The sequence below is a fragment of the Pecten maximus genome, chromosome 1 (assembly GCF_902652985.1).
Source record: "Pecten maximus chromosome 1, xPecMax1.1, whole genome shotgun sequence".
Classification (NCBI taxonomy): Eukaryota; Metazoa; Mollusca; class Bivalvia; order Pectinida; family Pectinidae; genus Pecten; species Pecten maximus.
Genome location: NC_047015.1, coordinates 41,990,942 through 42,008,651, shown reverse-complemented (window position 1 = coordinate 42,008,651; position 17,710 = coordinate 41,990,942). Strand labels below are relative to the sequence as shown.

General features: G+C 35.0%; 1 protein-coding gene across 1 annotated transcript in view; it reads left to right on the top strand.

The window, feature by feature from the left end:
- Window positions 1-17,710, top strand: part of LOC117334098 (von Willebrand factor A domain-containing protein 3A-like) — a 32,709-nt gene that overhangs the window by 9,097 nt on the left and 5,902 nt on the right. The window contains exons 8-28 of the mRNA XM_033893551.1: window positions 1,727-1,833; window positions 2,352-2,477; window positions 2,737-2,845; window positions 3,002-3,067; window positions 3,457-3,588; window positions 3,853-3,991; window positions 4,133-4,236; window positions 4,610-4,785; window positions 7,130-7,249; window positions 7,478-7,552; window positions 7,681-7,775; window positions 7,965-8,210; window positions 11,446-11,564; window positions 11,936-12,043; window positions 12,452-12,668; window positions 13,202-13,299; window positions 13,539-13,657; window positions 14,066-14,208; window positions 14,707-14,851; window positions 15,093-15,237; window positions 16,814-16,965. Coding sequence (XP_033749442.1) covers window positions 1,727-1,833; window positions 2,352-2,477; window positions 2,737-2,845; window positions 3,002-3,067; window positions 3,457-3,588; window positions 3,853-3,991; window positions 4,133-4,236; window positions 4,610-4,785; window positions 7,130-7,249; window positions 7,478-7,552; window positions 7,681-7,775; window positions 7,965-8,210; window positions 11,446-11,564; window positions 11,936-12,043; window positions 12,452-12,668; window positions 13,202-13,299; window positions 13,539-13,657; window positions 14,066-14,208; window positions 14,707-14,851; window positions 15,093-15,237; window positions 16,814-16,965 — 2,741 coding nt within the window. The remainder of the gene's footprint in view (window positions 1-1,726; window positions 1,834-2,351; window positions 2,478-2,736; window positions 2,846-3,001; window positions 3,068-3,456; window positions 3,589-3,852; window positions 3,992-4,132; window positions 4,237-4,609; window positions 4,786-7,129; window positions 7,250-7,477; window positions 7,553-7,680; window positions 7,776-7,964; window positions 8,211-11,445; window positions 11,565-11,935; window positions 12,044-12,451; window positions 12,669-13,201; window positions 13,300-13,538; window positions 13,658-14,065; window positions 14,209-14,706; window positions 14,852-15,092; window positions 15,238-16,813; window positions 16,966-17,710) is intronic.

The following is a 17,710-nucleotide window of genomic DNA, read 5'->3' as shown; positions in this document are numbered from 1 at the left end:
CGTAGTACAGATATGGACAGAATAACATATAAGATACATGCATGGTCTCTGTCTACTCCAAAGAGTTGGGAAACCAAAACTAAGAAATTTCTCCAGGATCGTGATCTTAGACTTTTTAATACATGATGTTGATAAAATTCATTGATTAAATATTGCTAAAATAGTATTAAGTAATGAGGATAGAGGAAACTGGTATAGAGATTTATGGAATGATATTGGTAATGAGAACGGAAACAAACTTAGAACTTACAGAAAGTATAAATATTGTGTTACACCTGAATATTATGTCACCACGATTATCAGTAGGCACCACCGTAAATGTTTAGCGAAATTTCGCTGTGGTAACTTAAAATTGAATATAGAGACCGGTCGGTACACTGTTCCAAAAACTCCATTACAAGAACGAGTTTGTCGATTATGTAGTTCAAACCATATTGAAGATGAAACTCACTTCCTGATTGATTGTGATTTTTACGATGATTTAAGAAATACTTTGTTGGAGCAAGCAGGAGTGTTTAATCCTACTTTTTTGAGCTTGACTCCCAACATAAACTTATATATTTAATGAATAATAATGCACTACAGTGCTCATTATCATCTGTTTTATATAAAATGTACAGAAGACGGCAATGCTTTTAAGGGTGAGATATTTTAGAAATTGTGTCAGATTTATCTGATTTTATCATAGTTGAATATTTTATGAATTGGATCAGGTTTATTGTACATTTTAAAATTGTAATATATTGTAAGCAAATGTGACAATACTTTAGAATATTTTAGCATGTATTTCTTAAATTTAGTTAATGCATAGCTCTTATTAGATGATGATATGACAGTGTCTCATAGGTCGAAATCGGCCGGGTGTTTTAATAACTCAGTGATGAAAACTGTATTTTATGTATTGTATTGAAACATGTGACACTTGAATAATAAACTATTTTTTTTTTTTTACACACTGTATGGTCGATTTTATGCAAACACGATGAGTGGTAAGTTCACCATCCTAATTACTGATCAGTGTTTTCTCTTGTTCATTTGTCATCGATGGAAGCCACAAGCGACGGTGAACTCATAAAATCAGTCTTCACAATGGCAAAAATTTGATACTTTTTTGTGTGCATCATTTTAAAAAATGACTGGATTTTAAAAGTTACTTAGTATTTATAGGCTTTTTTAAAATCAAATATACTAAACCTATTACACTGTCTCAGCCCATATTCTCGATTTAACTCAATGTGCTATCGCAAACTTACTAGACCTACATTTAGATACAGATTTGATTTCACATGCATAGATTGAAATAAAACAATAGATTATTTAATAATTTAGTGTAAATATATAACACATGTTGCTTGTAATTGTATAGAATAAAACACACTTGAAAAGTACGAGGGTATGTTTTAGATCCGTCTACCATTAGCCTATGTACGATAACTTGTAAATCCTGCAATTGAGCTTGACATTTTTGCCGTCGTCATAAATTCGCCCTATCATCAAAGGGCAAAAATGGCGAAAATTAAACGGGGGCGAAAATTACCCCCTATCTGACTTTAGTACTGTTTATTATATACTTACACACTTTACTTTGAATTCATTGTTACCTATGTATAATTATTACAGTAATACTTGTTAATATTCTGTTTTTTTCTTTACTTTGAATTCATCATTGTTACCTATGTATAATTATTACAGTAATACTTGTTAATATTCTGTTTTTTTTCTTCAGCACATGTTGGATGAGCAGTTCTCCACGAGGGCAGCGATTTACCTGATGTCATTTGGTACAGATATAGATCCTCTTTGGCCAGTCTCTCGTGATGTCAATTGTAGAATGTAAGTACCCTATCGCTGGCCAGATGTTGAGTGATGATGACTTGATAAAAAGTGTTCATAAATACCAGTTTTGATATTGTGCACAGTTATTAAATATTTGCATATGGTTCTAGACTATTATAGTACAGGACATGAGATATATAGATATTTGTAAAATAGTGTATAATTTATAAAACCTGAGATATGTAGATATTTGTATAATAGTGTATAATTTATAAAACCTGAGATATGTAGATATTTGTATAATAGTGTATATTTTATAAAACCTGATCAGATATATAGATATGTAGATATTTGTATAATAGTGTATAATTTATAAAACCTGAGATATGTAGATATTTGTATAATAGTGTATATTTTATAAAACCTGATCAGATATATATACATTGTATATGTAGATATTTGTATAATAGTGTATAATTTATAAACCTGAGGTACGTTGATATTTGTATTATTATAATGTTATAATTTATAAATTAACCTGAGGTACATTTTTGTATGTTGATATTTCTGTACAGTATCGAGGAAGCCAAGGAGTGGGTGATGAGAATGAAGGCATCAGGTGGTTGTAACCTTTTGAAGGCGATGAAACATGTGATGAATATCAAGGATATTGACTCTGTAGTCATCATACTCGGCAGTGTGTAAGTTCTAACACTACATTTTTATTGTGTAACAATGGGGAGAAAAAAACACATGTAAAGATGATTTTTATAGTAAGAGTAACAATTAAGAACAATGAAAATAATTAAATACTAGGTAAATGAATATTTGCCAAATGTTATTCTGTTTTGAAATGAGTATGAGAATGGAGTAATTAGTTTCATATAGATAAAATGAAGGGTAAAGAGATATCTGTTGCTAATGCTTTTTACAATATTTCTATGCTATATTTTCCTACAGGCCCGACCAGAGCTCAGAGATACTGTGTGACTATATCCATCAGATGGGAGTTGGAGAGGAGAAACCACTACAGACAGTGGCATACGACTGTAGTAACCATCTCACCAATGTAAGTGCATGTACAGACATAAACATTCTATGCTGATAAACAAAACATGAAATCCAAACTATATATTTCATTAAATAGACCATTAAAAAGAATGAACCTGATAAAGACAGAAGCTTAGTATTAACCCTGTATGAATTGGTATATTTTTGACGACAGATAACTCTGAGGCACCTGTCAGACGCATCAGGAGGAAGTTATCATTGTTACACTGCTAGCTGTGAGGTAGGTGACATCATATCCAACCAATCAAATAGCTTGTCTATAATAGGACGCAGCCATTTCTACCTCTATTTCTGTATCTTACAAGTATAATTAATAATGAAATTATAGGGACAATTCAATAATCAACTTCCATTTAGTGACTTATAGCTGTTGCAGCTTGTTTTATTAAATGCGCATTAAAAATAGTCTGAATGATTTTAAGAAAAGGAGAATGAAAGAGAAGGAAAACTAAAACTTTTGTGAAGAAAATTATAAACTGGTATGATCAACTGGATGGTTTCCTGAATCCCAGAAAAAATGATCGTGTCTTGTTATTGCAATTTATATAAACAGGGTTAACATAAAAGATTGTATTAATAAGTATATGTGTTTGTACTTTGTTACAACAGGAGCAAATATACACGGGAACAGAAATCAGTGTCATACTGAAGGAGATACAGAAGTGCCAGGATGTTATCAACAAGATCAAAGAAATGCGCAACGGTATGATGGGTAGTGCACTCATCAGCATCATGAATGAGGTAAGTCACCATATCAAGTCACTTTCATGTCACAAATTTGTCATGCAATATGTTCCAACATTACATCTTCAGTTTTGTACGTAAGTAAACTATCAGATGAGGATGTTTGTGAATGTTTAAATGATGTGCTGTTTTTGTCAGATTTGAAATAAGGAAATGTTATAGTGTTATAAACTTTGTAATCAGAATTTCCGAATGGTTTTTTGTTTGGGAGTCATACCACGTGTGATTGTACATCAAGTCTCTATTTTCTTTTGGTGGCAGATCACTACAGAAGTAGCTAAGCTACCCCAGTCTCGGTTCCTGCCCCGTCCTCCAGGTCATGACCTTCCACTACGTATAGAAATGCCAAAGTTTCAGCCTAGGACCTCTATCAACTGGATACATCAGCATGGCCTTAAAGGTATCAATGAGTCAAAACTACGCCATTTTCTTAAAGGAATTATGTTGCTTGTGCTTAAACCTTTTGTATGAAATTGTTTTAAATTAAAATGTATATTTTTTGATAGTTAAATTTGAAGTGCTTTGAAATGTTCCATTGCAGCCAAGCGCCTAGATCTGTACCAGGTCCTGGCTCCCAATGCATACTCTTACAAGGAAGAGTTCATTCCAGTTATCAAAAAGGCTGTCCAGTCCCAGGTCCATGAGGTAAGATGTACACTATATTGTACATTGTAACATTATTATCTTGCTAGTATATGACATGATCTTATGATTTCTAACAAACATTACAGTGAATTTTCTGTTCCACAGCTCCAAAATTAACCAAGATAACAATCAATAATTTTGTACACATATCAGGTAAATCCAATAGTTTTATCTTTTGTATATATATGGATTTTTACTTTTTTTAAAATATTTTCCGTTACCATGGAAACAAATATGCAAAATTAACTTTTCCCAAGCTTTTACAGTCAAACAAAGTGGTAGCAGACACACCTCCACACCAGCCAAAATATTTTGTCTCACACTTGGTAAGATGCCTTGAGGACCTCTATAATTTTTTATGTCTGTGTTACAGAAAGCCATGGTACAGTTCCAGTGGCATGATGGGTCCATGAAGAACATTCATGTAGATATGACCCATCTGTTCGAGTACCAGAAACAGCTACATGAAGTAGTCAGTCTGTATGAGCGCCGCATTAACTGGCTAGCGTGTGGCAGCAGGAGAATATTTGGAACAGTTACTGAGAAAAAGTGGGTTGAACATAATACCACACATTAATTTAGAAAATTATTACCATAATATATATTTGATAGCTTTTGGATAATCAATTATATTTATATATAATTTGATTTGAAGCTCATTCCTTTGCAATATAGCAAAACACCCTGAATCTAATATCACAAAAAAAATTCTTGTACCCACCCAAACAACACAGTTAAGGAGTGTACTAGAATCAGGTTTACCGTTCATATGTCTTTGTACAGGATCTTGTCCCATCAACTCATTCTAGTTTTTATGTGAGTTTTGTGAAGCTTTTTTGTAATGTAATCATGTCACACACTATAAAGTTGTGTACCACTAGTGCCCTTTTTTTTGCGATCAACAAATTTTAAAGCAGTTATTTTCTTTTGATTATCATATTATAATGATTAACTTAGGTGACATGGTTCTATATATTACTGTCATGTACCAGACTGAGTATAACAGTTGATTCTGTGTATAACTACCAGTAATTGATTCTGTGAATTACTGTACCAGTAATTGATTCTGTGAATTACTGTACCAGTAGTTGATTCTGTGTATTACTGTACCAGTAGTTCGATTCTGTGTATTACTGTACCAGTAGTTGATTCTGTGTATTACTGTACAGTATAGTTGATTCTGTGTATTACTGTACCAGTAGTTGATTCTGTGTATTACTGTACCAGAGTTGATTTTGTGTATTACTGTACCAGTAGTTCGATTATGTGTATTACTGTACCAGTAGTTGATTCTGTGTATTACTGTACCAGTAGTTGATTCTGTGTATTACTGTACCAGTAGTTCGATTCTGTGTATTACTGTACCAGTAGTTGATTCTGTGTATTACTGTACAGTATAGTTGATTCTGTGTATTACTGTACCAGTAGTTGATTCTGTGTATTACTGTACCAGTAGTTCGATTATGTGTATTACTGTACCAGTAGTTGATTATGTGTATTACTGTACCAGTAGTTCGATTATGTGTATTACTGTACCAGTAGTTGATTCTGTGTATTACTGTACAGTATAGTTGATTCTGTGTATTACTGTACCAGTAGTTGATTCTGTGTATTACTGTACAGTATAGTTGATTCTGTGTATTACTGTACCAGTAGTTCGATTATGTGTATTACTGTACCAGTAGTTCGATTCTGTGTATTACTGTACCAGTAGTTGATTCTGTGTATTACTGTACAGTATAGTTGATTTTGTGTATTACTGTACCAGTAGTTCGATTATGTGTATTACTGTACCAGTAGTTCGATTCTGTGTATTACTGTACCAGTAGTTGATTCTGTGTATTACTGTACAGTATAGTTGATTCTGTGTATTACTGTACCAGTAGTTGATTCTGTGTATTACTGTACCAGTAGTTGATTCTGTGTATTACTGTACCAGTAGTTGATTCTGTGTATTACTGTACCAGTAGTTGATTCTGTGTATTACTGTACCAGTAGTTGATTCTGTGTATAACTACCAGTAGTTGATTCTGTGTATTACTGTACCAGTAGTTGATTTTGTGTAATACTGTACCAGTAGTTGATTTTGTGTATTACTGTACAGTATAGTTGATTCTGTGTATTACTGTACCAGTAGTTGATTCTGTGTATTACTGTACCAGTAGTTCGATTATGTGTATTACTGTACCAGTAGTTCGATTCTGTGTATTACTGTACCAGTAGTTGATTCTGTGTATTACTGTACAGTATAGTTGATTCTGTGTATTACTGTACCAGTAGTTCGATTATGTGTATTACTGTACCAGTAGTTCGATTCTGTGTATTACTGTACCAGTAGTTGATTCTGTGTATTACTGTACAGTATAGTTGATTTTGTGTATTACTGTACCAGTAGTTCGATTCTGTGTATTACTGTACCAGTAGTTGATTCTGTGTATTACTGTACAGTATAGTTGATTCTGTGTATTACTGTACCAGTAGTTGATTCTGTGTATTACTGTACCAGTAGTTGATTCTGTGTATTACTGTACCAGTAGTTGATTCTGTGTATTACTGTACCAGTAGTTGATTCTGTGTATAACTACCAGTAGTTGATTCTGTGTATTACTGTACCAGTAGTTGATTTTGTGTAATACTGTACCAGTAGTTGATTTTGTGTATTACTGTACCAGTAGTTGATTCTGTGTATTACTGTACCAGTAGTTGATTCTGTGTATTACTGTACCAGTAGTTGATTCTGTGTATTACTGTACCAGTAGTTGATTCTGTGTATTACTGTACCAGTAGTTGATTCTGTGTATTACTGTACCAGTAGTTGATTCTGTGTATTACTGTACCAGACTTGATTCTGTGTATTACTGTACCAGACTTTTGATTCTGTGTATATTTACAGTGTTGTGATCCTGGTGGACCTTTCCGTGTCCAATGTTAACTACCTGGTCCACATCCAGCACTCCCTCAGACTACTGTTGGAGCAGCAACTCGCCAACAAAAACTTCTTCAACATCATCGCGTAAGTATTATTTAGACATTGATTTTGTAAGTATTTGGTCACTTTCTTGTCCTGATGGTAGCTTTGTTATTACTTACACCTTATGTAAGTGTTACCTGGCCTCTTTGTCATTGTGTGTTGATTGTTAACCTCCATTACTGTTACTGAACTGCTTTATCATCACATCAACAATTATAGCTCTAATAGTATAATATTCTTGTTTACATTATGGTGATTTCTTGGCTTTAGGTTTGGTAGTAAGGCTGTGGGATGGCGTCCTATCATGATGAAACCAACACCCGAGAATCTTCAGGATGCTTGGAGGTATAGTATACATACACAAATATATTACATGTAGCTGTGTGTTAACATTTCATAAATTATAAACTAAAAATAATAAACTCTTTTATTAATACTTGACAGTTAATGATATTTATCTGTGTTTTGTACAGGTGGGTTCTGGACCTACAGTGTGGGGGAAGCAGGAACTTCTTGTCTGCATTCAAATTGGCCATGGAGAATGAGCAGGAGGCCAGTCACCATATTGGTAAACTATGATAATATCTGATCTCCATATCAATTTATCTCCATACCAGTTCACAAACAATGTATTGCTCACTTCTCAGGGAGCCGTTACAACAGTAATTGAAAATTAAAAGTTAGCTTTAAGATTCTAGTTCTAACATTCACCTGAACTGTCGTATATTTCCACTGTGTTTGTTTTAAATTGTTACAGAACCTGAGGGTATTTACCTGTTCTCCAGTGGCGTGCCTGATCAGACGCTAGATGTGGCTTCATCATTCATTGAACAGTCCACATCGGGCAAAAATGTCACATTACATGTGGTACTGTTCAACGTGGATGACTACAACTCGAATGGAGCCATCCCTGGACGCTATGCCAACATCACAAGGACGTCGGAGGTTCTGAGGAATATGGCACACTGCAGCAATGGGAGGTTCCATTGGTTCAGAGAAACAGGTAGGTACAATATTTTGTATTCTAGTCAAAGGCCATATATAGCAAGTACAATTAACTCATAGATGTTCAGATCAGCAGTTGTATATATTATGTAACAGTCTATGTAATGTGTATGTATGTTTTAGAATGAATATTCATCACTTCAAAAGTACATCATGAATAAAATTGAAGATAGATATTCCTTTGGGGCATGGAATAGAACATTTTATGAAATTTTGGACAAAATTGCTCTGACTAACTAAAGAAAAAAAGGGTAAAATACAAAACCATTTCTAAGTGGTGGAATGAGGACATTAACAAATCTATCAATTTTAGAAAGTGAGATAACTACAAAGTTCATCATGATATGTATAGGAAATGGAGAAATTATCTAAATGTTACTTCCTTAATAAGAAAAACAATAGAATTGTAAATTCATGTCTTAAATGCCTGTAAGAAAGAGCAAAACAAATATTGGAAATATTTTAAACAATTGGTACCAAGTCAAGGTGATAATAAGCCTGATCATATTTTTTTTAATGATAGACAAATTGAAGTATCATGTGAAATTTCAAACATTTTCAATTACAGTATATCTTTTATTAATACTGTGTTGTGAAAGAGTACATTTCACAGAATGAATAAAACATATAATTATGTATTACCTATTTTATCCAAAATCCTAGAAAAAAACAGTCCATTCATCTCTATATATTTACATTTTGGTGGCAAAGCCACGATATAAACTAAATAAAAAGATTTGCAGTCTATGTGACCATAATTGACACCCAAAACGTGACATCAATCCATGCCGCGCATGAATACATTCACCCACCGGAACTACTTGTAACTAACATAAATCGTTTTTTATGTTAATAAAAAAGTATGAAAAAGACATTTTATACAATATTATTACACAAATAATAAAAAAACATTGAACAGAATGTGTTTTTTTCATATTATTTCAATGCACTTTTTTGTTTGCCAATCTGCACGTGACAAATGAATTTTGAAAAAAATAGGCTGCTCTATTTGTCGAACCCCATTGACGAAATCGCTGAATATTGGCATTTTTTATGCTATTTTTCAAATATAATAAAACGAATATGTCTAGAATGTAAATATAAGCATTAAACTGTCTTTTTTTGGTGTCTATGGTCGATATAGATGCCAGAGCTTAGCACAATATAACATTTGTTTGCAAAGCTCTGGCATCTATATTGACCATAGACACCAAAAAAGACAGTTTAATCCTTAATTATTAATTTCTTGATCCAGAACAATTTACTGCATGGTGTAAGTAACAATATATCATTTAACTATTATCTTTTGTTCCATATCAACTGTCAATAGTCAGTTTAGGCCTAGAACTGCTTTCTCTTTTGAAGGTTCAAACGCAGGAATTTTTCGAAAAATTTTGTAGTCATCACTATGTTTAATGTTTCGTCACAGTAACTAATGCATGCATGTCAAAACACTTCAAAACACTGATTAAAGGGAGGCCACTCCATTTTACCAAGAACATGACTGATCGACTGGCCTCAGACCACAATTAATTTCCCTCTTTGTTCTACCAAAGAAAAATCGAAATTAAAATATTTCAGAATTTTGCAAAAAATCTGTTTTTCACATCACGTTGTAGAACTATTCAAGCTGAACATACAGTGAGCTGGAAAGTACATGTACCTCATGACCGGCATTTAAGAAAGATATTTATATTTAATTAAGTGTAACCACCCCACTATATTGTGGGAAAATCCGGAAAATCACAAAATATTACTACTCAAGCCTTATAACTCCCTGTGTCCTGCCACACAAACAAACATGGAAATGGTGTCAAAACAAAATTCTGTCACTAGATTAAATTTTGCACTATAAATCTATGCTAAAATTATGTCCATATCTGTAACAGCTAAGTCAGGGAAAATATTTAGCAACAGTCCTGAAATTTCAATATGTACTACATTCGTGTACAACGACCCGGAAGTATAATTGTGGTCTGAAGCCATGTTCAAAATTATCAACAGAAAAAAAACGAAACAAAAAACGGAAAAGGCTTCTGTGGGGCAACACTGAGAGTTTGTGAAAGACATTGTTGCATGATCAAGCAAAATAGTATGCCACATATGCAAATCTGTCTAAATGAAAAGTACAGTTTAAATACTACAAACTTAAATGACCAGCTATTAAAGGCAAAAGTGGCATCCCTCCATGCATGGACAAGAAATCTCGGTATCCAGTTCAATCGCGTTGACCCTGACACCTATACACATTCGACAATATTTTCTGCCAAAGCCAAAGCAGAGGAGATACCAAGTGATTGACAGTTTGCCCAAATATCAGTGTAGGCTAGGTTTATTTATTTAATGAATTGTGTAACCTGATCATGGAGACAAACTTATTTTTCTAAAGAAGAACATGTATATGATCTGTGGCATAGGTCCATTTATCTGATTGTAAATAAAACCAAAACAAGAAATTACAAAATTGTGAACTTTATTGAATATTTAGTATCCTATTCATGATTTATGATTTACAGTATTAATATTGAAACAAGAAAATATTTTTCAATGAAAACAACTTAAAACAAACAATTCCAAAGCCATGTAAGGATTCCACTTATTCATCATTTCTTTTCTTATCTCTGTCTCCCTTGTAAAATTGGCCAAAATAGTCAGCCCTAACTAACAGCAGTAACAACTAGATGGCATAAAGAGATGGATAAAGGAAATCTAACTTGTGTAATGTATATTGATTTCAGAAAGGCTTTTGACCTTGTTGACCACAATATTCTGTAACAAAAAATGAAAATACATGTACATAATAATGGTTGTTTAAACAATGCAATGTAATTTTTCACATCCTATCTAATGTGTCGATTACAAAGTGTCTCCTTAAAAATCACTTAATCAGTCCTTGATTAAATAACAACTGGTGTACCACAGGGCTCAATAATTAGGGCCTCTGATATTTTAACTTTACATAAATGACATGCCTCTCCAGTTTTCACTCTAAGCAGTGTGAATTGTACATGTATATGCAGATGACAAAACAATGCAGAAGTCTGCCAAATATATTGAAGTTAATGAATCATGTGAAAAAATAGTGTAAAAGCAACATAATAGCTATTAAAAGTCTTTTATTTATTTTATCATTAATTATTCAAATTAACACTACCCGTACTCAGACTGACAGCTGACTTTAGGATAAACAAAAGACTGGAATGGTTAGATAAAGTTTAATGTTTATGTTGTAGGAATCATTGAGAATGATGACATCCAACACATCACAGCTGAGATAGACAAGGCACTCAACTTCTCCAGAAAGGTCCAGATGCTTGTGGAGTCAGTCAAAAAGAAGTACAGAGACAGATATGTATGTATATATACAGATAATCTATTTTCTTATCAATCATTATGTCAGCTTCAGATAATTTAGAATTTTTTGGAATTTTGCGGCTATTGCACCTCAACATGTAGTGTTAATGTTCCTTTCAACCTGTTTTGAGTTCCACCCTGAACTCCTAGGTACACATGTATCAACAAATTTGGGCCTTCACTGACGAGTCCTAGAAGGACGAAACATTTAGCAGTTTGATGCAATTTTACACTGTCAATTTGTCTTAAACAGTGCTAGGATCTTGTGTCTTTTGTACTTACAATACATTGTATAATCTAATATAACCGGTATGAAGTTGATTTATATAAGAACTCACTGACAGATATATTACCTTGATTCTATTGCAGCATCACCAATACTTTGACCAGATAAAGGCACTACCTGCCCCAGAGTTCTCACACCTGAAGAATCGAGCCCTACCTGCACCAAGGCTGCCTAGTGAATATGTCAAACCAGTAAGTAAAAACGACTGACTCAAACTCTTTTGTTAAAATAAGAATAGCAAGTGTGTTATTCCAAAGGTGATATCATGGTAATGGGTCATATTATACGAAAGTTAGTATGTGTACTGATAATGGGGTCATATACAGGGTGAAGACAGGCTACATATTAATTGGTAAAAAAGGAACCATACTGTTGGCCTTAATTTACTTTTTTGTCAGATTTACTTCAAATTCATATTTAAGAAATGGAATGTTAATTTCAGCAGCATGATTGTTAACCCATTCATTATACAAAGCATATTTTCAGTAAGGCACATACCAATGTGTAGAGCGAGTTACAGTTAAAATGCAGTGTGTACTAACAATTCAAGTAATGAAACCTTTTTCTGTGATATCTCTGTGGGTTTCTTTCATGTGTAGAGAAGTGCACGTGCTGATTACGAGAAGGAGACTATGACTTCACTTCGCCTTCAGCGACCAACAAGTGCTACTACAGCCCGGGAGGCTGCTGGTCGAACATCGACGAGGGAGCGACCAATCTCAGCCAAGGATCCCATGGCAAGGGTCAAAACCAAGAAAGTTGTCACCTCAAGTTTTTTCCTTGACAACAACAAAGGCCAAACTGGTGATGGAACAGGTACAATTTATAAAATATATATCTATTGGGAGGAATCCAGAAATAAAGAAATTCTATGTCTTCATCATATTATAAAGTACTATTTGAATTAATTAATCGCTATGTGTGGTCCCTGTTTTACAAACCTGGACTCCTCCTGTTGGGAAGATATTTTACTGGAATAGCTCTAACTAGTATCATCATGGGAGGGTGTGCATGTACAATATTTATCCTCAAAAAAGCCCCCTTCCCTAGTGAAAAGTTTAAATAGTATTAAAGGGAGGGCTCATTTGTGAACCAAAATCAGCCTAATTGCTAATAGATTTTGTACTTGATTATTTTGCAAAAATGAAGAAGTAGGCTTACTTGTGTATGTGGGATATGCTCTTGTGGGTCACTCCCAAAATGAAAGCCAGTCTTCAAATCAAGTCTTTACACATTATATTTACCTTTTATTATAAAGAGCCTGGCGATGAATCTTGTGATAATGTTTTCACCACCTAACTTTGAAGTTTATTAAAATTGTTTTCATCACTTGAACTTTGGTGTTATAGGTACAGTGTTCAGGAAGTATCCGGCCACAAAGTCTGTTAGAAGAGGTGTCGTAGATGTCACCATCCCAGATCATGAGGATGTCCAGACATCCAAAGAGGTTGGCCTTCTTACATAATTGTCATTACAGGTTCCTGAACAGCTGATACCAACCTGTAAATTGAAAAACTTATGATCCAATTCTACCATATTTTACTGTGATCCTTCAATAATTATCATTTTACATGACTTATAATTATCGATAAGTTTAACTTATTTTTTAAAATTGATAAAACTAAATTGGTAATCCTAATGATATTTGATTAGAAATCATTCTAATACACATGGTATATGTTTTAGTGGTTGAGACTGTACAGCTTGTCAAAACTGAAACTCGACCTCAATCGAATGGTGTCAGGGCCAGACTGTAAACATAAGGAGAACAGTGTGAAAAGTCTCCACAAAAACGTCTCTGCAAAGTAAGTAAACAAACATGACTGTTTATATCGAGCATTTTAGTTTCATAAAAGATGAATTGACATCAGTGTACTTCATGTATTGATCATAAGGTGAAATATAGTGTAGCATTCAAATCATAGAGGGAATAAACATCATTTGACCTATCAGCATCTCCTATATGTATATGTACTACTGTACTGTGATAAAAGATGGCTAGGATTTACCATTGTCATCCAGAATAGTAGATTTCATTTTCATTGATTAATTGCTTTCAGTGACACCTTCTGAAAGACTAATCAGAAATATCAGCCTGTAATACTTAAGTTCTGAAATGGTCTGTTTGATGTAAACAGACTCACATTTAATGAGGATTTCTCCCATAGATAATGTTTTTCCCTGTGGTTTATTTTTGTGGACATTGTTCCTAGGTATTGTGACATTTTCCCCACGGTGAACATTAAAGGCACTATAAAACACCTGCAGCTGCTTCCTCATGAGCTGAAGGACTATGAGGCACAAACGGAGAAAGTCTTACGGCGTTATCTTAAACGTCTCCAATGGCTCCTTAGTGGTGAGTACAGTGGACATATAGCCTCATGCAATATAGGTTCCTTGATGGATGAGGGCAGAACCTAGGGTCCCAAGCCTGGCATCACTCAATTGAATAAAAACAAATTCAAAACCTAAAAAAAAAATTATTTATTTATTTCCAATTTAACAGACCCGGGGGTCCACTTACAATATGGATAACAAATACAACATAAGTATAAAATATCACAGTCAGTTAATGTAACACAGACTTATACATTGTATATACTGTACAAGATATTTAACTAGTGGAAAATATTATTCTTTGAACATTTAGCCTTACCACAATAATTACAGATACACTGTATATTGTTTCGTTTTGACTGATATTATTATAATATGTACCTCTGAATCAATAATAGAAAATTAAATCTTCTCTGTACATTCAAATACCAAAACCACCGTGGGCAGATGATGGTAGGTATATCGATAACGATGTGTTAGAGTACTAGTAGTGAAATGTTTATCATCTCTGTTACAGGGAGTCGTCGGGTGTTTGGAACATTGATCCACAAAAAGAGTGTGATCCTGATTGACACCTCTGGGTCAATGGATCCCTACATGAACGAACTGAAGAAGGAAGTAGCTGCCCTGATCTGGGATCAGTTGTACAGGCTTGGGGCCAGGTTTGTACACTTTATAGTTAGATAGATAGTATTATTGTTTTGGTGCGACTTAAATATTGAGATCAAATTAAAGATTAACACAGGATCAGAGAGCTGCCCAGTGTATATAACCTCTGCAATGTTATGAATGTTTACTATGATTATTATGCTTAGAATTTACTCAAGGATTTAGAACATTCATTATTCCTAATATATTGATGCTTTCAATAAATATTATATTAAGAACATTTTGCTCTCACAGATTTAACTTGATGAGGTTTTCTGGTGACTGTGAGGTCTGGAGTAGAAGTATACAGCCTGCAACACAGGAGAACTGTCATAGTGCTGTCAACTGGACGTCCAGACTGACTGCTGGTGGTAACACCTGTACATTAGAGGCTCTCAGGGTAAATTTCTCATGTTTATTCATTGTCTTATCAAATAAACTTAATAATTAGTTTTAACATCAAAACAAATGAAGTTTATCATGAACTAAACCTGTAATACATAGGTTATTAGCTCACCTGGTCCGAAGGACCAAGGTGAGCTTATGCCATACCGTGGCGTCCGTCGTCCGTCGTCCGTCCGTCCGTCGTCCGTCTGTCGTCCGTCTGTCGTCCGTCCGTCCGTCCGTCCGTCAACAATTGAATTATTTGACTTCTTCTTCATAACCGCTGATTGGAATTTCACCAAATTTGGTCAGAAGCATCCCTATGGGTAGGGGACTCAAAATTGTACAAATGATGGGGCTGATCCCCTGGGGGCCTCTGGGGCGGGGCCAAAAGGGGTCAATTTAGCTATTTTGATATAAACGACTTCTTCTCTGAAACCGAGCAATGGATATCGCTCATATTTGCTTGGTAGCATCACTATGGGGTGGGGATTCAAAATTGTACAAATGATGGGGCTGACCCCCTGGGGGCCTCTGGGGCGGGGCCAAATGAGGTCAATCGGGCTATATTGATATAAACGACTTCTTCTCTGAAACCGAGCATTGGATATGGCTCATATTTGCCTGGTAGCATCACTATGTGGTGGGGATTCAAAATTGTACAAATGATGGGGCTGACCCCCCAGGGGCCTGAGGGGTGGGGCCAAATGTGGTCAATTGGGCTCTATTGATATAAATGACTTCTTCTCTGAAACTGAGCAATGGATATCGCTCATATTTGCCTGGTAGCATCACCATTGAGTGGGAACTCAAAATTGTATAAGTGGTGGGGCTGACACCCCGGGGCGCTGAGGGGCGGGGCCAAACAGGGTCAATTTGGCTAAATTGATATAAACAACTTCTCCTCTGAAACTAAGCAATGGATATCTCACATATTTGACTGGTAATATCCCCTTGGGGTAGGGATTCAAAATTGTACAAATGATAGGGCTGACCCCCCTGAGGGCTGAGGGGCGGGCCAGAAGGGGTCAATTTGCCTAAATTGATATAAACAACTTCTTCTCTGAAACTAAGCAATGGATTAATATATATCGCTCATATTCGCCTGGTAGCATCCCCTTGAGGTAGAGATTCAAAATTGTACAATTGGTGGGGCTGACCCCCGGGGGGCCAAAAGGGATCAATTTGGCTAAATTGACATTTTTAGATTTACAATAAAAACAATGTTCATGTAACCATATGAAATGCCTATGATATACTGACATAGCAATACCAGTGGCAAATATACTTAAGCATAGTTCTTGTTTCATATATCATGAAACCAGGTGAGCGATACAGGCCCTCTGGGCCTCTTGTATAATTATGCTAGCAGATCATTTAAATATAGACTGATCTGTCTTATCTTACCCTACTTATATATATATTCTAATTTTTCCTATTTCTGAGATACTGGTATCAGTTTTCTGTTTTACAGAAATAAGTCCCGATTTTTCTTACAACATATAAGACACTAATTATGATTTGTCTTGTATTTTTCTACTGGCATGCCATTTGTTTAAATAGTAATTGTGGTCAAATTATCTCATTTACAGCTAGCTTTCCAGGACCCAGAAATTGAGGCCATTTACATGTTAACTGACGGTAAACCAGATTCCAGTACAACACTGGTGTTACGTGAAGTTGGAGAGATGAACCTGAACAGAAATGTACAGATCAACACAATCTCTTTCAATTGTGCTGACAGGTAAACCCATATATTGTTCAGCTAGTATGTAACCTTGCTCACTGGTTTATTCCCTCACCTATTGAGACAGGTAAACTCCCTCACCTGTTGAGACAGGTAAACTCCCTCACCTGTTGAGACAAGTAAACTCTGTCACCTAGCTGTTAAGACAATTAAACTCCCTTACCTGTTTAGACAGGTAAACTCCTCACCTGTTTAGACAGGTAAACTCCTCGCCTGTTTAGACAGGTAAACTCTGCAAGGTCGGATACAGGATTTTTAGTTAGGGGACATGTCAAATTACGGGGGGTGCGAGGGAACTCCCTGGGAAAAATTTTAGCAGGTAAATGAAAAATCCTGCATTCTAGTGTATTTCACGATAGATTCATACAATTTTAGGGGGACATGTGCCCCCCCACCCCCTCCCCATCGCCCTTAAATCCACCAGTGCTTTGTCACCTGTTAAGGCAGATAAACTCCCTCATCTGTTGAGACAAATACACTCTATTACCTGTTGAGACAGGTAAACTTTCTCACCTGTTAAGAGAGTTAAATATCCTCACTTGTTGAGACTAATAAACTCCTTAAATAGTTTATTCCAAATGTTGACTCCTTCAACTGTTACTACATGAGAACTCCTCAGATTGTACAATGATTATGCAAATCTCACCAAATGTCGCACATGATTACTGAAGTACTATGTCCACACAAGATCTAAAGAAATGACATTGACTCCCTAGAGCTATAATTATTTCATTACTATAAC